General features: G+C 41.2%; 1 protein-coding gene across 1 annotated transcript in view; it reads right to left on the bottom strand.

The window, feature by feature from the left end:
• PRKCE (protein kinase C epsilon) overlaps window positions 1-25295 on the bottom strand; it is a 425910-nt gene extending 400615 nt beyond the window's left edge. The window contains exon 1 of the mRNA XM_054983917.1: window positions 24091-25295. Within this exon, the coding sequence (XP_054839892.1) occupies window positions 24091-24438 (348 nt within the window). The 5' untranslated portion in view covers window positions 24439-25295. The remainder of the gene's footprint in view (window positions 1-24090) is intronic.
• Window positions 25296-25774: the final 479 nt, after the last annotated feature.

Here is a 25774-nt window from a genome sequence, read left to right as displayed (position 1 = left end):
GGCATTTTTGGTCTGAGGCCAATTAGTTGTGTTTTGGTAGCAGGAGGCAGGAGTTATTGGGAGGGGTGCTGCTACTACTCTTCAAATAGATGTGACTGTGCTTAAAAGGTCTGGAGCTGCCTTTATAGAATGTCTAGAAATTACAAGTAGCTCAGCCAAATTTTAATGGCAGCTCACTGCTCCAATCACATCTCACACCAATTTTATGATATCTACACTGGCTGTCACCTTGATTCTGGGCCCGGTTAGAGCACTGATTTTTAATCTTTTAAGCCATGAATAGCCCAGTCCAGGACATGTTTGAGGCCACCAACTTCCATACAATTATTTCCTTGGAGATCCTTCGTGTGTCCCCATTGTTGGTACTATAATGGGTTAGCAACAGGGGACGTGGGCTACTTAACAGTGGCACTGAGACTCTGACATTATCCCATAAGAGCTGTCTGTTTTGTGCCGTCTCTGCTGGAGTTTCAGCACTGTGCAAAGGCAATGCTTTTCTCGTGAGTCCTTGGGGACTCAATATATTCTTTGACTCCTGCTCTTTCTGACTTTGTTGCTGGCTTCTGCTCTTCTCTGTTGATTTATTAGTTTGTACGTTGAGGTTCTTTTTGTTTGGATTTAATTTTAATGGACTGTTGCTGGCTGCCTTCACAATTCTATGGTTTCAAAAGGCAAGAAAATAAATATTTTTAAATATTAATAAATTCATAGATTCCCAACAAAAATATTAAATCACAGCAGTTATATTTAGGGGAAAAAAATCTCTTGAGCCAGGTTTGAGGCTATAGCTTAAAGACAGTAGGAAGTGTGCGTTGCTTATGTATTAGAAACTGTTTCAAAAATGACATGGATGTAAAAGAGCAGCAAAAGGCAAAGCTGTTCAGGTCACGTGCAGAATTATTTCAAACACTCATCAACCACACATTCATAAAAACTTGTCTGACCAGTTCAAATTGGGCAACGCTGAAGAGAATTTATTCCCTGTAACCATTGTGGCTTGTTAAAAGAGTCAAGGCTGTAAAGAAATAAGTGTCAGAAACATTGGGCTGGTCCAATTTGTTTGAGCCGAACAAATTTATTGGAACTACTTTCAAACAGTTTTGCGGCCGTAATTTTGCAAACAGTAGTCTAGTCATGTCATTTGTGTAATGTGTTAAGTGGGTTTCTACATAAACAAAATTCCAATGGCTTGTGCTTGGGCCTGCCCTTTCTCTGCCTCTTGAGAACAGGCTTGTATTAAATCAACACAGACACTACCTACGAGGCACAGAACTCTTCATAAGGCCCTACACACCAACAAGAGCAAAACTTAAAACTTAAGGAGAGCACCATGCTGAGTTTCACTCAAATCCTTTTTTTTAATTAACAGAAAGACAACAAACAGCAGCAATAGGGATTCATTTCAAAGCTCTGCCAATGCTAGCAAGCAGACTTGCCAACCGACCAGGATTTCATCCTCCTGGCAAGTATCAGAACAGGAGGAGGTAATGCCAGAAAAGAAAATGCGTGTGCTGTGTTTGTGTTCTTATGTTCCTACTTTACATACAAAGCATTGGTCTCTGAGAATCACATGCAGAACTTTCCCACTCATTCCTCTTGCAGCCCATGCGAAGTTGCTCCTGAGGATTCGGGGATGCTCAAGAACAGGGTGGGATATAGCACAGATGGCTGTGGCTCCAGAGGACATATATTCATGCAAGTACTGTTTCCAGGGTTGCCAACAGGCTAGCTGGCATGATAAGTCTTCCGCACCTTTTTGGTTGTTTGCCAGATGAAATGTTTTCCTTAGAATTCAGAGAACAGGAAAGAGTTTTGTCGAAGGCTTTCACGGCCGGAGAACGATGGCTGTTGTGGGTTTTCCGGGCTGTATTGCCGTGGTCTTGGCATTGTAGTTCCTGACGTTTCGCCAGCAGCTGTGGCTGGCATCTTCAGAGGTGTAGCACCAAAAGACAGAGACTGTGACACTGAGAGATCTCTGTCTTTTGGTGCTACACCTCTGAAGATGCCAGCCACAGCTGCTGGCGAAACGTCAGGAACTACAATGCCAAGACCACGGCAATACAGCCCGGAAAACCCACAACAGCCAACAGGAAAGAGACTTGCAGGGACAGTGAGCAGGTCAGTCTGTCCACTCATTTCCTGCCTTTCCTCTCTTTGGTTCTGTAGCAGGTACTTGGTAAGTATGTCTACCACATGGGCCACAGGCTAGGCTAGGCCTCACACCTTGCCAGATTTGTATCTTCCAAGAGCTGGCAATACTAGCCACTTCAGATTCAATCCGTAATACTTTTTAAAATAAAAGCAAGTATGGTATCTTTCAAACATATCAAGAGGCATTATTCTTAAAAAATGCAGCACATTCTTCACAGCCACTGTATTGTCCGTTCTGTATTTTTATTCTTCAATTGGTCTCCTACACAAAGGAAAGGCATTTGGCACAAGGCACTTCTATCAAAGTACCAGAATGTTTTTGACCAAAACTTGGCAATTCTTTTCGTGAGAGAACTGCCCCACACCTGTGCTGCAAAAACCTTCTGGATATTATGGATGGACTAGAAAAGAGACATTATAATGTTTAAGCATTACATCAGCACTGATTAGAATTTAATTTTCTCATTTCTCACATCACAAATTTCCAATTTTACTTACATGCTTATTTTCATCCCAGCTTTTCAGAAATTATGATTTTTGTTAAGTGACCACTTCACACTTCAAATCCGACAAAGGGGGCAAAAACCATAGCATCTGATTTAAATTCTGGATTATGTTGCATGGATTTTGAACGATTCGTGACAAGCTACTCGTACTTGAAAAAGGGAAAAAGTACTTGGCTGGAGTGTGTGTGCTTTTTAAAGAGAACGTAATTGCTGGAGTGTTTTAAAACATGTCAGTTTTGAAGTCCAAAAACTCATTCAAATGTAGCTGGATCTTGACAACCTAACCATATGGGCTCTTGAAGAGTATTATTGTTTTATTAAGGAGCCTTAGTACTAAATTAGACCTTTCAGTCATATATATTTTGAGTCTAATTTTTAATTAATGTGTTTTAAGCAAAAGAGAAACAAAAAGATAGAAATAAGGCAATAGATTATCCAACAATACCATGGCTAGATGGCCAAGAATGAAATAAATCATCCTGGACCAAAAATAAAGAAGCAATGATGAACCTAATTAACAGTGAGTATATGAAAATAATTGTAAACAAAACTACTCAGAGTTAAGTCTACTGTTATTGGGACTTAGTCCTAGGAAAGCGATCCTTAGGAATTAAATATTGTAAATAATTCCTCTGTTATAAGGTTACTTTTCATTTCTAAGCATCAAACAAGACGACATAGTAGTATTTTATACATATATGGGGGATCTCTGTATAAACTTTTATTTTGTAGACAGGCAGGCAGAGACAGACAGACAGGAAGTGTTTATTTTAAAGTTTAAAAAATGTAGTGCAAATCACAAGATTTTCAGAAACTGGCTTGCCCTCACCCCAGTTCCAAGGGACGACTAAATCTTCTGTAATATAAAATAAGTGTACCTGCTTGAGGATATTCCTATACAGCCTCCGTAACCTTGCTTGGCACCTGTCCTCCAGTCAGTCTTTTTTTAATATTTGAAAACTGCTGTCATGCTTCCCTCTTAATCTTCTTTACTCTAAGCTGAAGACACTCAGGTCTTCCCAGCCTTTCTCCAGATGCCCTAGATTCCAAATCCTTTATCATCTTCATGGCTGTTCTGTGAATCCCCCTCCCTCTCAGCTCTCTGAAATATAGTACCAGGGACAACTGTTAAAAAACTGGTTTGGATTGGGTGCAAAGAGGCGGCAAAGATGTCTTTAAAGAGACTGCTGTAGAGAGAAAAAAATTAATTATTTACTTCCTTAATCTGATCAAGATTCTGTCTCAGATACTGACTGAGGTACTTCTTCAACAATACAATCTTCATTAGCATTATCTAAGATACATATTGGTTCAGAGATGGTAAAATAAGAGCACCCTCTTCTATGTTTCTGAGGAAGCAGAAGGCAACAAACTTATTGAATTTCAAGTATTTTCTTTTATTTCAGGCATTGTGTTTCCTAAAAAGTGTACAGCATTTGGTCTAAGCTAGTATTTTGGAAAAACAGGTTTGAATCCCCGCTCTGCCACAGAAGCTCGCAGGGTGACCTTAGTCCTAACTCACCTCAGAGTTGTTGGGAGGATAAAATAGAGGAGAATGATGTACACTACTTCAGGGACCCAGAGGTGGAAAGGTAGAGTATAAATGATCTTAATTAAATTGTCAACAATGCTTAAGCTTTTAGCATTGTGTAAGTGCATTTCTGTATATACACACATACATATAATCTTAACCACAGAAACAGCTCTTCTTATGTCAACCTTTAGTTTGGAACTTCCTAGGGCTTCTCTATTGTATTTTTTAAAGCATGCTCAGTGATAAAGAAATAACAACTGCACTTATAAAATAATAGCTGTGCTTATATACCACTCTTCTAGACAGATTAGTACCCCACTCAGAGCAGTAAATAAAGTCAGTGTTATTATCTCCACAATACAGCTGAGGGAGCTGAGAGATTACCCAAGGCCACCTGCTAAGCTCATGGCAGTAGTGGGATTCGAACTAACAGACTGCTGATTTGCAACCCAACCAATTAACCACTATGCTGAGCAGACTTCTTTGATTGAAGCTGGTATAAAACGAGCATACATACGTAATGTAGAAAGGTTTTGTATAGGAGTATATACATATACATAGTTGTTAAGTGTGAAAAAAATATCCAGGGATTACCCCCACATAGGAAAATGCTGACTGTGCAATGGCTTCTTTCAATAACTTGTGTATACTTTTCTGTTCTTGCAACCCCAAGAATCCTTTGTGAAAGGAAGATGGCAAACACATTAATATTGTTCAGTGGTCTGCTTTAATCTTTTTGTCTTTAGTTCTTTTAATACCTGCAAGTTTCATAGGGTGGTTTTAGAGAGCAGTCAACTGTTATGTCTCTGCATCAGATATATATGGATTGGACCATTCCATTACTTCCCAAATCGCTCATGAGTGGTAGAAGCAAGCCCCGTAGCAGTGACACATGAAGGTGAATGACATATCTTGTCATCATCACTCGCCGCACCAATGCCCCTCCACATGCATCCAAGACAGACTTCAGAGGTGCTGCCTCTAGAGCTCACCTGAGACCCAGCACGGTCAACATGAGAGGATGGCATTTGGTGTACCAAAATGCATGCACAGCTGCAACAGGCAAGCAAGCTCCCTCGAGAGCAGTCGGCTGCTATGCTTCTGCATTGGATCTGTTTAGAATACTCCATCATTCCTGAACTGTCCATGCGCAATGAAATCTGCCTGGAAGTAAGCAATGAATCACACAGAAACACAGCTGGCAAGTCACTTCTTTGATGGGCAATTTGGGCTCACCAAAGCCTTTAAACCATCATTTGTATAGTATGTTAGCCATTTTCACAAGATACACTAGTGTGCTCTGACACATGGGGGAGGGATACTGCTCACTGTAGGCTAATTAAGGTATTTAATGACCACAGAACACATATTTTGATCCTCTGGGATCTAAGGAGTATTTTATGAAAGCAACTGGTACACAGATGATTAAAAGATTTTATTCAATATTTTAACAAGCTCTCATACACAGATGTTTTATGAAAACATGTTAGTAACTCAGATATTATGCAATAATGCATTCTATACATTAAGGCTGCCAGTTTTTATACTACTTTCTAAACCAGAAATAATACAATGCATTTTGAAATAACTTCTTGAAAATATAGAGATCTAGAGTTAATTCTGTTTACTCACATGGAATGTTCTTAGAATTGCAGCCTTTTATCAAATAGTAAAGTCCATTGAAGACAATGAGCTAACATGACTGTACCTCTGTTGAGGATTGCACTGTGATACTATTCCAGCAACCTCAAAGAAATTTAAGGTATATTTATTTTACTTTTCCATCTGTTTTTTTAAAACTTATTTTTATACCACAAGACATTAATGTGGATTAATTACACAGGAATTTTAGATTGGAAGGAACAGAATGTGGTACAATAATCAAGGACTGTAGAGAAAAAGATATTTTTAATCTTTGAAAAGGATACATATCCTAATTCGCAAATTAAATATTTGCTTGACCTCAGGAATTTGTTTAGATGTGTACATTGCCTCATACAACTATCAAAATGCAAATCATGAAGGATGACATGGCATTTCCACAAAGCAGCCCAACTTGGAACATTTCCAGGAAGAGGAATTACTATAAATGTGAACTGTGACCACTAAGAACCCCTCTCCATTCTTCTTGTGCAGCCTTAGTGCATGGATGACATTGGATGAAGGAATGGCACAGCTGATCTCAAAGATTAAAGCAGATTTTATGAGCAGGGCCAATGTCAATTACAACAATAGTCCATGGCACCTTAAAAACTAACAAAACTTGTTCAGTATGAGCTTCTGTGAGTCATGACGACTCGCTTCTTCAGGTAGCTACATGAAGGAAAATCATATTAGGAATTCCTCTTAGAGGGAAGATTATCAGGGAGGAGGGGGCATGTAAGGGGGAAAGAAGAAGTGTGTCTGTATTCCTCCCTTTTCTCTTATATTGAGAATTTACACTGGAAAGATGCCGGGCAGAATTCACACCAACTCTCTGCTCCTCTCCCTCACCCCCATCTTCTCCATAAGAAGAATTTATTGTGCAGACTGGCCAGGCCTGAGCTCCTCTAGAATAGGGCCACTGGCTAGACCTTAGGAGTGCAGACTGGAGCATGGAGCTACAGGCAGGAAGCTAGAGCACAGGGCTTGTGCCTAGTGGGTTGGTTTATCCAGCAAGGCAGCCCTTTCAAGCCTCAGCCTAAACAGCCTTGGTGTTAGCAGCTGTTGCAGCTCTTGAAACTACTCTCACCACTCTGCTCTGGATCTACAGGGAGGTTGCACACAGCCAATTGGGCACTTCGTCTCCTTTGTGCCACCTTAGCCTGGGCCTTCTGCCACCACCATTCCTGAGGAGTGGGAGAGGGTCCTGGGGGTTATGGGCCTGAGTAAATGTCCTGCCTGGAAGAGGCCTAGTGGTTATTTTGGAGGACAGTGACATGGCTTACTTGCAAGTTCTGACAGAGTGGCCTCTGGCGCTGCAGCAGCATCATCAGTAGGTGACTCTGCAGCATCTGGCCCTCTCTGACCCTGCTGGCTCTCCTGGTTCCCTGGCCTTGGCTCCTCGGCCTCTTCCTTTGGGCCCTCTATGTCACAGTCACTGGGCTGGTCTGAGAGGTGATCAGAGTGGTCATAACACCCTATATGAGTTTCCTTCACATATCTATCTGAAGGAGTGAGCTGAGACTCACAAATGTTCATATCGAAATAAGTGTTAGTCTTTAAGATGGCACTGGAGTTTGGTTTTATTTTGCTATTACAGACTAACATAGTGACATGGTCAAAATAGTTCCCTGATCTTTGCCACAGGCTTGCTATTACTTCTGTCCATGCCTAGCTCCACTAATAATGTGATCCTAAGCATGTTTACTCAGACATGAACCCTGCTGTCTTCTACTCCCAGGCAACAGGATTAGACAAATTCAGGAAGGATAGGTCTATCAGTAACTATTAGCCATGGTCAGTAAAGGGAACTGCCACAGTCAGAGGCAGTAAACCTCTGAATGCCAGTGCCAGAAGGCAACATCAGGGAAGACCTCAGCCTCTATGCTCTGCTGTTGGTCCTCCAGAGTAACTGGCTAGCCACCAGAAGAGCAAGATTTGAGTCCAGGAGCACCTTAAAGACTGTAAGATTTTCCAGGGTATCAGCTTTTGAGAGTCATGCTCCCTCTGGCAAATACTCAACAAATGTGTGCGGCCACAGTCTGAGACAGGATGCTAGCCTAGATGGGCCACCAGTCTGATCCACGAGGGCTCTTCTTAAGTTTGTATGTACATCTTTTTGCCTCTTTATAATCACACCCATTCTCATATGATCTTGCTCCCCAGTTTGTCAAGGAATGGGCCTGGAAACTTACCTTCATCCTAAAAGAAGTAGATACTAATCACTTTGATTCATCATGGCTGCCAGTTACTTTTAGGTAGATAACTGCTCATTGAATCAGCTTCTGAAGACAAAACAGTGCAATCCTAAGAAGAGTTACTCCAGTCTAAGCTCATTGATTTCAATGGGTTTAGACTGCTGTAACTCTTCTTAAGATTGCATTGTAAATTGCATCAATTAGGCTAGTGATTTGACTATCAAGTGGAAATGCAAAGGATTTTAAAAGAACAAACAATCCTTCATATTCTTCGACAATACAATCCTTCATGTTATATACTGCATTGATAAACTCAGTGTATGTAGGAGAAAAGAACAGAAATGGATTTCTCAGATACCAAGAGGCTATGCTGAGCATAAGAAAAGGTTAATGTGTGGTTGACCTGCATGAAAATTATTATGATTTAATTCTGTGTCCTCTGGTTCTGTCAACCACAGTGAGTTATCACAGAAGGAGAGTTTTTAAAAAAACAATTTAAAAGCAGGGGCGGGCACTGCAGCCACCTTTACAATTTAATCAGCACACAGAACAGAGGCTACTGGTTTCAGCATGTTCCTTTCAAGGGATAATGCTACTAGCTGTATTCCCCATATGAATGCTTTTCATATTCCCTCTCATTTATTTTCCTTCCATCTAAGCTATAATACCCTTCCAAATCTCAATGCATGGCTCATTTTAGGCAATGTAATGCAAGAAGCTCAACAGTGCAATTGAAAAAAAATGTAGCACTTATGTAGCCCCAGTCCGCCAGAGGCTTCTATAGCATACCTCACCCACTCCTCAGACAATCCTACATGACCTAGGAAATACTATGGAGTGGGAACAGTCCTAAGTACCATACATGATGATACCAACAAGCTTTAATTTGTTTCCTAAATCAAGGCTGGTAGACTTCTCCAAGGAGACAGTTCCAACAATTAGGGTGTCACAAATGCAAAGCAGTTGATAAATGACAGAGCACCTGGCTTTGCATGCAGAATGTCCCAGATTCAATGCAAATCCAGTTAAAAGGATCTGGTAGTAGATGTTGTAAAAGACTTTGAAAATTTGGAGATCCACTGCTAGTCAGAGGAGCCAGTACTTGATAGACCTTGAAAGAACAAGAGTCTAACTCAGTATAAGGCAGCTTCATGTGTTCATGTGATACTCTGTTGGGTATTCCTTGACCACTCAATAAACAGCATGATCCACCCTGTCTCACATGCATAGAGACATCCCCTGTGTGTGATTTCTCATATGGCTTAAACTCCCATTCACCATTAGATCATGTAGTGTTGACAATCTTTGCCTTGCCTGGTTGTTACTTGCAGTGGGAGGCTTGCCAGTGTTCCCACTGTGAATCTAGAAAACTTCTATGCATGCATATGTCTGCCAGACTCCAGGCAAAGAGACTCGTGTCATGATTTAAGCTGCAGGGTTTGGGGAAACATCTGAAAAACAAAAAAATGTATTTTATACCCCACAGTGGGCGGGGGGAGACCAGGAAAGTATAATTTGGAGTGGAGAATTTATGGATGCTGCTTTTCTACAGTTAACACCCCTTTCCCAGACTCTTTCTTTCAAGCAGGTTTTTATTTCTTTCTCAAATTAATAGTAATAAATTATTGGAACAGATTAACAGAGGATGATGAAGACCAATGCAACAAGAGATTATATTCTTGATTACTGCCGTTTATTTATGTCATTTATGTTAATTATAGTTCACCTTTCTCCCTGATACTCAAGGTGGATTACATAATATAAGTCAGTACATCGACAGGATAAGGAAACATCTAAGAAACAATATAATAACACTAGAATTGCAGAGGTCTCAAACAAGGCATAAATATTAAAGATGGGAGCAAGATAAAAACATGCAGCAACAGTCAATATGCTTTAGTAGAATAGTGTACAGTCCCATCCCCTCTACTGAAAACATCTTCCTAAATCATTCTGTTATAATGCAGCCCTATACCTTTATAAAAATGCCCACCTTTAGTGTTACGTTTTATGCAGTTTGTGGAAAGCCAAAACTATGAGAGCCTTCCTTACCTTCTCAGGCAGGCCATTCCATATGGTGGTGGCCAGAGAATGTCCAGGCATTTGCAGAATGGCACGTGTAGAAGAACCTGTTCAGATGTGCAAACTTGTCATGGCAGGGCATCAGAGGAGAGGGAGTCCTGCACATAAGAGGGTCCAACGCCATGAACGGCTTTGTATGTTAAAAGGGAACCCAGTAACTAATGGGCAGTCAAAGGAGTAATTGCATAATGGGTGTAATATGCATGTACTGTCTAATTCCTGATAATAACCAAGTTGTGGCATTCTGCACCAACTGGAGTTTCCGATTTGATTATGAAGGGACAGCTATACAGAATCTATTATATCTAGTCTCAATGTTACTATGGTGTTAGATCCAGGTGACCAGATCAGGCAAGTCCCAGGATGGAGTGGAGTTGTTTTCTGTTCCTCCAGAGGGTTGAACCAGAATCAACGGGTTAAAATCAAACCAAACAAATGTTTGGCTAAACATTAGGAAGAACTTCCTGATGGTAAGAGCAGTTCCACAGTGGAACAGGTTTCCTTGGGAGGTGGTGGATGTTCCTTCTTTGGAGGATTTTAAGCAGAGACTAAATGGCCATCTGTCAGCAATGCTGATTCTATGACTCAATTATTAACTTAGGCAGATCATGAGAGGGAGGACAGGAAGGGATGAGCCCGTGCTTGGCTCTCGTGACCCTTTCTTATGTGTCCAAAGTAATGCTGATCACCACTTTCTAAGTCAAGGTAGGGTGCCATCTTCCAGGCTAAACTAAGTTGGAATAAAGTGGGTTTTGTGGCTATATTAATTTGTTTCTCCAGCAGTCCACTAGGCTCTTGACCAAGTCCATTACAAGTGGGAAGTACAATATCCTTCGGCCTCAGTCTTCCCAACCAGTATTACCTCCTTCTCATCACGGTTCAATTTCAATTTGTTCATTCTCAGCCATTTAACCACAGCAGTCAGGTAGTGAGTCAGACCTCTACCACATCCCCAGAAGATATTTGGATAGAGAGATAAAGAGCTGGATGTCATCAGCACTCAATATCAAAACTACAAATGATTTCTCTTGAGGGCTTTACATAGATATGGAATAGTATGGGGAATAAGACTGCAACCTGTGGAACCCCGCAGGAAAAACCCCACACTGATAACTGATCTCCAGTGGCAATCTTTTGACTTCAATCCATAAGGAATTATTTAAACCAGAAATCATAATTTAAATGACTTTTTACTGGAAATCATACAACCATTATGTCTTCTATCTGGCTACTGGTCTTAGCACTAACAAACTCTCATTTATATAAATATAATGTCAACAGTCTAAGGTGAAAGTAGATTGGCTTCAAAAACCCTTTGATCAGATGTAGCTGATGAGTGTAAACTCAGCAATGAGCTATGTCTAACCTTCAAGGTACCATAGGAGTAAGAATTTTGGTAGCCAGACTTTTTTTCCTAGTGTGTCATCATTGTTTTGTTTGCTGTGAAAACTTGGGAGCTTTTTTATTGGAAGCCATGCTGAGCCATTCAAAGGGTGGTTTAGAAAAGCATAAATAAATGTGATGGGGAGTTATGTTGTAGAGTGCTTCTTTTTGAAATAAACATAAATCAGGCATAATTTTTATTTTTGTGAATTTATTTCTAAAAAAACTGGTTTCCAAACATTTTTATACTTTTTCACATGCATAACGTGTCACCTTAATTTACATTCTCACTGACAGTCAGGCGAGGTTTACATATTTGTTGCAGTTTGATGAAAGTTATAATCTACCTGTAATGATTTCTGCTGCTACTAAAGGCTTCACCTTAGACCTCCTTGGTTTACGTAGTAATATAGGAAAGCTTGTTACAGATGGTAGTTTGACAGGACAGTCAGCACATGAGAGTAGTTGTGAGGTAAAAAAGGATCTTTTTACTAAAACTAAAGTAGAATTTATTTATAAGTACATAAGCATGATGGTTGCAGAGTTTTATTAAACATACGCATTTCAGAATAGTTCTTAAGCTTGGTAGTTTAAAAAAATATTATATCTCCTTGAAGGTATTTTTACAGATGCAGTCACACAGAGTAATTTTCCATACAGATCTTCACTAGCTGAATAAACTGTCTTCTCATCCACACAGAAATAGATTCACTCAGGCCTTTCCACACAGCTTGCCTGAACTAGACAGAAAAACCTCTCTCAGATATACACTGACCCAGGTGCACCCAGAGTTTGCCTGACTTGGTTTTCAGGCTTCCACAGAGTTTACCTGATTTAGGCAGAATCCTTTTTCTGAGACACCCAAAGGCTGACTTAGCCAGAATCTCCTGGCTGGTTAACTTTCTTTCAGGAACACACAAACACAGACTCTCTCAGATTCCACACAGTTTGCCTGTCTCAACTAGAATAACCTCTCTCTGAGATATACAGAAGCTGATTGAAAAACTTTCCCTAGCACTGACTAAAAACGGCAGTTCACTTCACCCCCAGGGTACAGCTACCATCCAATCAGAGCAAACCTCATTCCTCCACCCAGCCCCCCCTTCTTTCCTCAGAGGCCTTCATCTAAACTCACAGTAACATACGAAAACCCCAACAAGCAGAAATAAAATAATATGTGCAAAACATTACATTATTTACATATGACAATTAATGACTTGATTTCTCAGCCTAGGCATGGGAAAGAATCATGTCAACTACATCTTGGGGCCAAGCTAAAAGTGACGAATGACACTTGAACAGCAAGTGGATTGAGTGGAGCACAAGTGAACAGGGAGAAATACACTTGCCGTTAAAGTGTCATTCGTCACTTGTAGCTTCGCCCTCAGTCTTTTGAGTAATCTGTACATCCCACAGACATGAAATTCAATTGGACTACCACAACTTTGTCAGCCCCAGTCTGGGGTCCCCAATGTAATGCCTGTGAGCACCATTGTGCCTGCCAACACCTTTCCTGGGGCTGCCAAATAGGGTTTCCAGGAGCTCCAGGGGCCCGAGTGGAGGGCAGGGGCTGGAGTGCAGGGGACATCAGGGCACTTATTCCCAGTACAGACACATAGTGTGCACACACTCCCACACTCCCCCTCTGCAAAGGAATCCCAGCTCACTCTAACAGAAAACTGCCCCTTTGCATGCAGTTTTCACACACGCTGTGGCTCCTTTCTTTGACCCATTGGAAAATGTCTCCCTCTTTCATCTCACTCATTTTCCAACAGGACGAAAGAAGGAGCTGTGGAGCGTGCATAAGCGCTCAAAATTAAAACTACCTCCAAAGGGGCAATTTGCAATCACCACGCACTGGGATTCCTCTGCATAGGAGGAGTGCGTGCATGCGCATCTTCCCCCATGACCCCCTGCTGGCCAGGTGAGCTGGAATGGGGGATAACTCGTGGGGGCAGGGGATCCCCTGCCCTGGGCAGGAAGTTGGATCACAAGTCCGCTGCCAAGTGTTTTTAGGAAGTGAGTAAGGACTTTTGCAAGGCTTCTGATTGGCTATGGAGATTTTTTTTAATTGTTGCTTTGGAAGCAGCTTCCACCACAGCACAAGGATCTTCACTGTGTGACTGACGGTAAGCTGTGGCAGCCATTTTGCAGCTGGCTCCACCTCTTGTGGCAGCCATTTGTGGCAGTTATTTTGTGGCTGCACCCACCATACTTTGTCAGAATTCCAAAGGTGCCTGCAGGGTCATAAAGTTTGGGGACCTTAGAGTACAGCATTACATTCAGTTCTTAAAGACAAAAGATTGCTGCTTTTTTTGTTCTAATCATCTATTCTGAGATGTAAGGACAGCAATAATCATGGCTCATCTTCTGCTTCCAGTATGTAGAAGTACTTCACACTCTCTAAAGGTACGTAAGTGATGCCAAAAAGTTATGGAAAACTTATGAAGGTGCTGATTTCCAAAAGAAAAAGTCCTCTACTGGAAAAAGAGCTGCTGCTGATCACTTTTGACAGCAGCCTGTCAATGACTACACTGTTTCATTTCTACTGAGCTTTGCTGCCTGGTTAGGTAATCTTTGTTCCATGCAGTGATACTAGAGTTATATACTTGATGCCACAGTTTTCTCCTAGAAATGAAATGTGATTAAGTAATATCTTTGTTATTACTGAATAAACCAGACAGGGGAAAAACAGGGCAGTCTTTGCAACCAGCAAGAACGAGTAAAAGGAATAAAGAGAGAAGTCACTTGAGTATTCAACAATCCTTGCTAACCCTTCTCACCCCTACCCCCCAAAACATTTTTGATATCTGTGGAAAGCTCCTTGTTTAGACAGAGTTTAAATCAGACCAATATATGAAGCATTAAAGTAGCTTTATTGCGCTCTTCTACAAAAAACAGAGCAAAGCACTATTAAAACCTGTGATATCTTGCTTCAATTTAATCAACGTAGTAATTCATTTTACAGAAGTTATGTCTCTCCTTCATTCAGGGCATTTTCAACATATGTTACCATATAATCTCATGCATCTAAATTCCTTAAGAGGAACACCTACAACATACAAGGGGGGGAAATCAGAAATCTTGGCTTTAAATGATACAGAACTAAATAGGAGACATAATAATTCAGAAACATGTATACAGAATTTTTTTTAGTACTAAGAGAGCTTCACAAATATTATTTCATTGATTCCTACAGCAGAATTCTAGGTAGGTCAGTATTATTATCCTCATACTGCAGATGGGAGGCTGAAGCGAACAGGCCATGTGAAGTGGGCTTTGTTACCCCAGCAACCTAGCAGCCTCTGCAGAACATGTCCTTCAGGCCTCTGGCTAACTTGAGAAATCTCCAGCAGTGTGGATTCTCCCTATACCCACACCACTCCAGTTTCCAGAGGTCTGATTCTGGTGTGAGAAGAGCTGCACATGGTGTTGAACTTTATCACATTACATTAGCAGCAGTGGAACTAGCAGCCCTGCAAAGGCTCCCACTCCATCAGGATAATGACAGAAGATAATCTTGGTGACTTTGTAGCTTAGATGAGCTTTGAATCAGAGACTTCCCTGCATACTCTCTTAACACAAAAGTTCTCAGTGGCCAAGGTTCTCAGGTGTAATACAACAAACACAGAAGGAACATAATGACAGGATAGTCAGCATTAAACCAGTGGTTGTAACTGCCTGCCTATTCTTTTCTCAGCATGACAAAAGAAGCACATACCTCAATATTTCTGTGAAATGAGTTCTACAACTGAAAGTTTCTAAGAGGTAGAAGACATTTCCTAGAAAATCAGAGATGTTAGGGCTCAAGATTACCAAAAAAAGACACCTCCTAGCCTTTTCCATTATCAGCCATGAGGACATAGGCCATGTGCTGATAAAAGTTTGTCAATTTCACTCTTCTTCCATGAAAAAACTCCACATACACATTAGGATGAATCCTTTTCACTAACATACTGATTTTCTACAGACAAGGTATTTTTTAATGAAGGACCAATCAAACATGCCATCTAAAATCTCTAAAATAATCTGCCCAGGAAAACATTATCACTTGATTCATCTCCATGTAAAGACTGGACGTTAATTGTGTATAAATTATGTAGAAAATTATTCATACTTCTGGTTTTGTTTCCAGGTGATAAAGTGAGCTAGTCCTATGTATTCTTTCTGGGGGCAAAACATACTATCACAATAATGCCCAAATGAAATACATCATTATTGTTTTTCCCATTTTACAAATGAAGACTAAGAGAGACATATTGAGAAAAATCAGCTAAATTAACAGTACTGTTTAGACTCCAACTCAAGTCTATTCAATGTGGCTTACTCCCACAGTAAGGGAAGACAAGGGAAGAGAACAGAATGAGCCAAAGGAGGAGAGATGGATTGGAAGACAATTTGAGATAAGAGGCGGTTTCAGGTGTTCGCGGAGCGTGTTTCAGACAAAAGTAGGCAGCTTCCATGTGTCTAAACCAGGGCAAGATAATTCATTCAAAGTTTATATTAGTCATAACTGTTTGGTGATATTTTATTCAAACTGCCTTAATGGCATTTTCACCTCCATTATGGCTATAATTATGCATCTTGTCGCTGCTAAAATCCCAGTGAAGTCAATGGGATTCAAATAGCTACCCTGCACATAGAATTGCAACTTAGGTCTTCAGTCGCTTTTTGTGATCCTTGTTTCACAGCAAAATGCTTAAAGTGTGATGTAGTGGTTAGAGCATTAGACTACGGTCTGAGACTCTCATTGAATCCCTACTCTTCCATAGAAGTCTGCTAGATGACATGGGGCTAACCACGCACTCTCAGCCTAACCTACCTCAAAGAGTTGTTGCAAGGATAAAATAGAGGAGAGAAGAATGATGTCAGCTGCTTTGGGTCCTTATTGGGGACAAAGGCAGAGTATAAATGAAGGGGGGAAATTGTGTGTGTAAAAAAAAACGTACTGAAAGCTTAGAAGCACCATAGCTCTGTGACAGAGCACATGCCTACATTTAGAAGGTCCCAGATTCAGTGCCTGACATCTCCACTGAAACAACAGCATGGCTGGGAAACATTTCTGTCTGAGGTCTTCTCCAACTACTGGCAGTCAGAGAAGACAATATTAGTCTAGATATGTTGGTGGTCTGACTTTGAATGGCAGCTTCAAGTGTCAGAAACAGAACACATACTCAAGGCAGAATACTCAAATGTTCCTGGTTTCAGTCTCTGCCACCTCCAAGCAAAAAGACTTCTGGTTCGCCACTCTGGAAAGCCCTATCTGCAACTAGTCGGAGTAAATAATACTGGGTTGGATGGGCCAATGATCTGAATGTAATATCTTAAGCTTGTCATTTGCAAAATTGTCGTAACCTTCAGCACATTCTGAGTGGTAGTTTTCACAGCTGTGGTATTCACTTACTATCACATGATTTAAATGTATTAAACATTTCAGAAAAATCTGTGCTTAAAAAAACCCCACCATTTGCAAAAGCCTTCCTAACTACTACTTCTAGAGATGAATGAACATCACTATAAGTTATCCAAACTTTTTTCCTCCTAAAGCAAACCACTCACCTCTTAACATTTATAATTTACTGTGTGGTAGCAGCTGTATTCTATAAGGCTCTCCACTAATAATGCCAATGAGATACAGATCTACCTTGATACAGAATAATAATTGCCAAAGAACTGGATTATTTGGGGAACTCCTGAGTGTTCCATGGGCTAAAAGGAAAACTACTTTGTGTATGCATGTCATATTCTTCCTAGTACAACAGTTGCTACCGTGATTCCAAGCACTGTACTTATGTATCATTGCGAGTGCTTGCTCTGTAACCATGGAATTGATCTACATCATAGCTGTAACGGGGAGAAAAATATCCAGCATCTTCCTACAAGGAAAATGGAAAAAAATCTAGTATCTTAAAACCACTGGTTGTGAACAGGTGGGCTATGTGAGCCACATTGGTGGTCACTGACCTAAAATGATTAAAAGCAGTGGCACCATCGTTTTCTTTTTGTTGTTTACTTTTTTCAAAAGGAAGAGACAGAGAGTGAGGAAAAACATAAAGAATAAATAACACAAAGAGAATGGGCCAAAAGGAAGAAATATATGGTAAAATATTAATAGTGGAATCCTACACTGCAGGTGGAGATTAAAGGGGAATCCTTGTCCTGAAAAGGTTGATGACTACCATCGCAAAACAGTATGAAGATACATCTAACGGATACAGACAACCAAGTGAAATGACTAACTAAACAAGGGCTGTCTTTTCCCCATAGTGTTCATGAATTGACTGGGATGCCATCTCTACATATTCACCCTTCCCTCAAGAATTGTTCTAGAATACAGAACACAATCTGCAATCTCCTTCTAGTGCTGCTGACATTTGCGAATAAAGAATGACATTTGCTTGTAAATGTGCCATTTAAAATTATCTTAGCTTTCTGGCAGAACACAGGCTATTAATATGCTGACAGGCCATATTATCAACGTATGAGGATTTTCGTGATGCTATTGTAAGAAGGAAGCGCAAACTCAGAACCAGAACATAACATTTATGCTAAAACTAAAAAGCAAAGATAACCAGACCATAGATTCAACAAGTTAGAAGTTGTGAGTTGTAGTAGTCCTCTAATATCCTGCACTGCCTTCACCGTGTTCCGCTTGGGTCATATATAAATGGCTGGTCATTTAAATTTTACTGCAGTATAGTGTCTACAAAGAAATTTATCGTAACACAAACACCGCCAACAAGAGTAATCCAACAGAACTTGGTAGACTTTCTATATGAATAAATTAAGACTCATGAATGGTTAAAGGAAAAAGAAGGATCTAGTATACATGCTATTTAGGGAAAGCCATGGGAACTATTTCTTTGTTACTGGAATAGGTTTTTTTTAAAAAAAATTAAAGTATATATTAGACACCGAAGTACATGATACACATATGCTAACTCGGTTAAATGAAAAATGTCAATATGCCTTATAACGAGTCAGATTCTTGGTCCAATACTGCTATTTGTGAGTGGTGGAAGCAGCTCTCCAGGATCTCAGACAGAGAAATTTCTTTCCTAACATCAGCTTTCTGAGATCCTTTAACTGGATTGACCATAGTTCAGTGATAGAGTGCAGGCCTGAAAACCTCTGACCTGCATTCTAACACTGAACTGTGGTCCTTCCTTAACCAGAGTGGTCCTTTCCTTAACCAGTATAAAGTCAATACAATTGGTTTAGGATATGTAAAACCTTCACCTATCTCACGCTATATTGACCATTTATGTGGATTTAAATTTGATGGGCCAATTCATAATTTTCAGAGGACATCACTTTGCTCCTTGTCCAGTGTGCAACCCCAGATGAAAACTGTAATGTTGACAAAGAGAGGGATGTCTATAAACATTTGCAGTTTTAGCAATGGATAAGAGTCACCCTATGACATTACCTCATCCTTATACAAAAGAAATGGCACCAGAGGCTTTTTTAAAATTCAAAACATAACTAACTAGTTTATTTACTTTAGAGGAGGAAGGTCAGGTGAAATCAAGGGTTGTAAATTTCTGAGGTAATTCAACATATGTTTGTGTGTGTGTGTGTGTGTGTGTGTTATATGTGTGTATAATTCAACATATATATACATATATATATACATATATACACATACACATGCTGAATTATACACACACACATATATCACATATCTGTGAGATAGATAGATATATCACAATCAAAAAGAGTCCAGTAGCACCTTTAAGACTAACCAATTTTATTGTAGCATAAGCTTTCGAGAATCAAGCTCGAAAGCTTATGCTACAATAAAATTGGTTAGTCTTAAAGGTGCTACTGGACTCTTTTTGATTTTGCTACTACAGACTAACACGGCTAACTCCTCTAGATATATCACAGATACTTTTAGGCTTCTGTTTCGAGGCTTTGGTTCCCTTGTCTTTCCCCAAGCACTCTAGTAGACTTTCTTTTCGTATTCTTTTTCTCTTCTGGAGTTAGGAACACTGGTACCCACTTTCTAGTACCCTAATCCCCTGTCACTTCACACACAAGTGCTTTCCTTCAGTTGTTAACTGAATCTGAAATCTCCACAGGCAGTTTCCAACTACACTTGACCTGGGATCTCTTCACTCTCCAGAGCTGCCTCCTTGTTTGACTGGATAGGGAAAATCTCCTCTCCTTAGAAGATTAATCCCCTTTGGCTCATTTGGCAGTTTGCACCTACTTCCAAAACCTCCTTGCCAACCTCCCCCAGTTCTCCTGCCAGTGTTAAAACTGCTCTCTGTTAGGACTCTCCCAACTCTTCACACTGGATTCCTCTCAACTAGAACTGAAAACAGACCCGCCCCTTTCCAGCTCATGCTACCCAATCAGATCCCTTGGAGTAGACTGTCACTCATAGCTCTCTGATTTTGTGAGGGATTAACCCTTAATAGTCTGGCAGCTGTGTGTGTACAGCCCTTCTAGGCTTTTTAAAATGTGCAGTTCATCACACTCCCCTTCAAATGTTATGAATGATTCCCTAAGATACAGAGCATAGTCAACGAAAAATGCTCATCTGTCATGAAAAGTATGACTTGGTTTTAATAAGAAATCAGGGTGATGATGGTGGTTCTGTTGGTTTCCTGGCTAGGTTAGCTTCAGTCCTAATTTTGTTTTTGTAATTTTGTTTTCAGTGTATATTATACTTTTAAATATTTTGTTAGCCACCATGTGGGTAGGTAGATTATTAATAAACAATTACAAACAAGATTTTGCAAGGCTTTTTGAGTTACACTAAACTCTTTTACTGCTTCCCTTAATTTCAGTACATGTTTGTCTAGAACTTAATACACAGGTGGGGAGTGGATTTCTTCCACGGGAGGAGCCATGGCTCAGTTGAAGATTGCTTCTATACGGCAAACAAGTTCCTTGCCATATAGAAGGTCCCAGGTTCATTCCCCAGCATCTTAAGTTAAAAGGATCAGGTAGGAAGTGGTCAAAGATCTCTGCCTGGGACCTTGGACAGCCACTGCCAGTCTGAGTAGACAGTACATACCTTGACAGACCATTATAAGGAAGTTTTATATGTTCAAATGCTGCATTTTCTTTACTGTTAATAAGTCAGAACAATAAAACAAAAGTCTAGTGTTATCTTAAAGGCTTGCAACTTTTATTTCAATCTGAGCTTTGGTGAGTCACTGCACACTTCTTGAAAGCTCATATTGAAATAAATCTTGTTAGTCGTTAAAGTACCACTGGACTTTTGTTTTTGTTTCGCTGCAATGACTAACACTGCAGTTCGTTTGCACTAATTCAGGTAGCCCTGTCAGGAAAAAATAAGTAATTTCAGTTATAGATTTGAAAAGTATGCAATGTTCTTTTTCAGAGCCAAACAAGGGCAGCATTACTAAAGAGCTCAGCATATTACTGTACTACTATAGTCAGATGATAATTTGGTGTTTTGCACCATATATATTGTCTCTGCTTTCTGCTCCCCCAAATTAAGAAGCAAAAATATACTCTTCGTATTGCAATATGTAATGTATGTATGAAATCCTTGCAATTTTACGGCCTTGAACACCAAACTTAAATGAATACTGTGGCTTGTCTAAGGGAATATGCCAGGTGTGTACAAAGTATCTCTTTTTCGGGTCAGCTACCTCAGCTAGAAAGGAGACGTGACCATGCTAACACTTCTGCACACTTGGCAGAACAGAAGATCCCAGATTCAATCCCCAGATTTTTTAAAAAATAGGATTTCAGACAACATAACTAGAAGTGACTGGTGTCTGAGATCCTAGAAAGCCACTGCCAGTCAGTGTAGACAGTACTGGGCTAGATAGACCAATGGTCTGATTCAGAGTAAAAGAGAAGGCAGTGGAAGTGGTTCGAACAGAAGTTCACAGCATTCTGAGGCATTTGCTTTCAGCACAGAGAATTTGCGTTAAAACCACTTCCCACCATAAAATGTACACAGCAACTTCTTATGTTTTATTTTGTGTAATCTTCCCTGAGTCTCAGTGAGAAAAGTACACTTTAAATAAAGTAAATAAATAAATATGTCCACTTGCAGAAATGGAAACTGCTCCAGGCCACAGAATCATGGATACCGAATTCAATGGAACTTGCTTCTGAGCATAGGTTTACACTGTAAAGATTTTGCACCTGCATCCAGGGAGCTAATGCAGTCATGAAAACAGAGCTGTTATTAAGGAGGTACAGAGTTATAGCACCTCTTGGGGATTCAGGACTTGGGGTGAGAGGAGAGAACATCATGAATACGAGTGCCTCTTTTTTTTTTTTTTTTAGGCGGAAAAAACCTGCCCGGGGCTTAGCAGACCTCAGGCAACCAAGCTCAATCCCTGCTTGGCTACAGGTACATTGCATAGCTTTTGGAAAGCCACAGTCCCCTATCTGTTAAAAGGAAATAGCGATTGTAATTTTATAAGACTTACTGAAGATCAAGACTGCAAACTATTTTGCTCTGAATATGCCATAGGAATAAATGTGAAAATAAACTGAATCAGAGTAAGGATCCCAAGAAAAGATAATATATACCACAATGATGCAGAATTAGTGTTACATTCTTACTAAAACATTTGAACTTGGGAGAGTTATGAAATTTGCACACTTGTTATTAGTGTCACATGGCTTGCCCCATATTTACTCCCCAACACTGTAATCCTCAAATTACTTTTTCCCGGATAATCCTACTGAAATTATCCTAGGAGAAATGGCCAAAGCTTATACACCTGCAGTTCTTGTACAAGTGGACTATCCACGGGGCTCAGGAATATTCTGATCAAAAGTGTATGTGTTTCTGCTTACAGCAGACAGCATATTTAAAGGTACAAAGAGAAATTTGAAATAAAAAGAATACATCGTCAAGTTCCTAGCCAAACCATAAGAGAATGCTGTCGAGTCACAACTGACTTGTGGTGACCCCATTGATAAGGCATCTCAGAAGAGACAAGCAGAAGTGGTTTGCCGTTGCCTTTTTCCACATAACAACCCCAGCCTTCCTTGGTGGTCTCCCATCCAAGTATTAACCATGGCTTCCAAGTTCTGATGAGCTCCAGCTAAGCTGGGCTATTCAGGCTGCTAACCAGTTCATAAAACACAGTGTTAGTGTAAAGTGCAATCAAGTCACAACTAACTTATGGCAACCCCAAGGAAGGGGCTTTCAAGGCAGAAGTAGAGGTGGTTTGCCATTTTCTTCCTCTGCAGAATTTTCCTTAGTGGCCTGGCAGCCAAGTAGCAACCCTGCTTAGCTTCCGAGATCTGATGAGATCAGGCGATACCATGCTGCCTTCCCTCCCAATAAAACACAGTGGTAATGTGAAAAGGTGTGTTAATTTTTTAAAAACCATTTGTTTATTCAGTAAGATCTTATGCTGTCTCTGAATTATGCTAAGGTCTTGGGAAACATTTATAGACCAACCAATTTTTCTTAGAATATTCTTAGCAAGAGTCTGTGTGTTCATATAACCAAGCAACACAGCCATTCTGTTAAATTCAGTTATATTCTACTTTATCATGTGATGCTACTCTTGGCCCAACAAAAATCCTAGAGGTGCACATTTTAAATGTTACTTAATTTCCAGAAGCGTACCTGGGATAAGAGTGCGAGGGAGCCCTAGCCTCACCTGTTCACTCTGTTTCCTTTACCGGTAGAAGAATCCTCCTGGACCTGAAATCTCATGCTCAGGTACTTACAATCAAGACAGTAGAGTGCTTGTAAGTCCAAGCCCTGCTGATGTCAGCCTAGGCAGGCTCCCAAGGGCACAATAAATGATGTCTGAATAGGCCTTGAACTGGTCTCTGCCAGATCAATCTCTCAATCAGAAAGGACTGCTATATTGCTTACTGCCAACATTATTTTTACAACTTTTATGCTACCCTCTGGATTGCCTTCAGTTCTGCATGTTCCAGGCTTTCATACAATGATAATTCAGTTTGTCAACCCTGTTACATCATGATATCCCGAAATGCTGGATTCACCTTTTGGAGGATCCAGAAGAATCAGTATGATCTTAAGATAATTATAGCTAGATCTGTCATCAGGCAGGCAGTAAAGATGTGTCAGAATTCTGGATACCATATCCAGCAATTTGGGACTATTATTTCACTGACATGCTAGGGCTGAATGAGATTGTGTGGCATGTACGTGGATGCAAAAAACAGAAAGCACTTCGAAATTACCTTTGCCACCAACAGTGAATTGATCACCTGTGGCAAAAAATTGCCTAGATTCAAGTGATAAACCAGACAACTTAATGTTGTGACAACTAAAGAGACAGCCTTGGCCAAATTGTAGCATCAGTGTTCATACAGTCTAGGAATTGTAGTATCTATTTGGTTGTACCTGGGACACTCAAGTCTCCTGAATGAAAACAACAGGGGTAACTGTCAGGGTTAAGGTTGTATAGTTTTTAATATCATCATTCCCACATACCAGTTCATGGCACCTACATCTCCAGTTCTACCACCTGCCTGAGCATCAACAAAGCCCCATCCAAACCATTTCATGCTGCTGACACATCTGTCAAACAAAGGGAGATCCAGCTAAAAGCATGTAGAACGCGACTGACACAGACGCGGCTGGCATGGTCTGATCACTCACCCAGTCCTCGAAGTGGCGGCTCCCATTCTGCAGCAAGTCCTCAAACTGGATAGTGCAGTTTGCCACAAAATCATCGTACCCAATGGGGGCATCGTGGAAAACGGCCATCTCGATCTTCTTGCCATTACTAACATCGGTAACAAACTCATCATTCCAGGCAGGGCTGTTGGTTTTCGGCTTGGTTGAGGTCTGCCCGATCCTGGAGTCGTCCACGTTGAGGGCAATGTATGGGTCCAGCAGAAAGGTCTGAGGCCTGGGTCCCACGGCATGCCTTAGTGACCAAGCTGTGGGTTTAAGATTCACTGCTTCGCAGATTTTAATTTTCAGCATGCCATTGAAAACCACCATGGTTAGATGGCTTCACTTTTCCCGGGATTAAGCACACTCTGGAATGAGGAGGGAGGTGAGGAGATTTCTCCAATAAATACAGAAGGCAGGTTTGAGTGAAGGGGTGGAGGAGGCTAAGGAGCTCCTTCTTGTTGCGTTTGCTACCTATGATTATTTAGCTTTTCCTCTTGCGACATCCAGTGAATACAGACACACAGAGAGACATATATAGACCCACATATATATTTCCTTGCCTGTGTGTTTTCTAACGGAAAAACAAGGAGGGGACAAGAGGGAAAGGGAGGGGGGGAAATGTCCCTGCTTGCAGAAATCCAAAATGCAATCCGAGCAACAGTCAGGAGATCCTCGGAGGGTGGATATAAAGCAGCCTTCGGCCCCCTCCTCTTCCTTTTGTTTTCTTTTTTAGATCATAATCCTGGATCAGTCTCCTGCAAAAAGCAATCCGAAGCTCTTGCACGCGCTAGTGCTGTCTTGTCTGTGCAGCGGCGGCAGCAGCAGCAACAACAGAGGGGAGGGAGGGAGGGAAAGAGGGAGGGGGGAACCAGAAACACCGAACCAAACCAAGCAGCCCTGCCTCCTTCGCAGCCTCCCGATTGAAAAAATCACACCGCCCGGGGAACCTTACATCCGCATCGGCTGCAGGAGCCGCCTCGCTTTCTCCTCCTCCGCCTCCTCCTCCCAGGCCAAAGATCCAGTGGATCGAATCCAATGCATGAGGAGAGACTGCTCCGGACCGGACCGCTCGAGCGGTTTGGTTTTGTTTTAAAATAATGACCGCGGTCCCCTCTATAGCTTTCTGGGCGGCTCTTGTGCCGCTGGCTCGGCTCCGCTCGCCAGTGAGAAGCGCCACCCCACCTCTCTCTCTCCCTTTCTCTGTGTCTGTCTCCCTAATGCAGGAAATGCGCAAAAGACGTCAGTGTGAGTGTGTTTGTGAATAGAAAGTTTTGCCTGTTGGGGGAGCAATACGCTCCGATTGAGCACCGGCGAGCAACAGCTCCAAGCGAGGGAAGAAGAACAAGCGCTGCTGCTTGAGGCGGGGGGACGAGGGGCGTGATTTTCCGCCGCTCTCCTGGGTAAGACCTGCCTGCTGCGTTTGGAGAAACAAAAACAAAACCTCCCGCCCATTTCAAAAGTTGTTGCTGCCCTTGCTGACGGCAGCGGCGGGAAAGGAAGGGGTGGCGGCAGACAGAGAGAGAGCCTGTGCTGACAGGGTTGCTCGGCTCCGGCTGAAAGGCTGTCAAACTTCCCACCCAACCGACGCAGCACCGCAGGGAGGGTCCCTTTTTTCATCCTCTCTCCCCACAACAAATCTCATATTTATGGATCCTATACCAAG

This window comes from Eublepharis macularius, chromosome 1 (genome assembly GCF_028583425.1).
Source record: "Eublepharis macularius isolate TG4126 chromosome 1, MPM_Emac_v1.0, whole genome shotgun sequence".
Classification (NCBI taxonomy): Eukaryota; Metazoa; Chordata; class Lepidosauria; order Squamata; family Eublepharidae; genus Eublepharis; species Eublepharis macularius.
The sequence above is the reverse complement of the archived record's forward strand: the minus strand, read 5'-3'. Positions and strand labels throughout refer to the sequence as shown.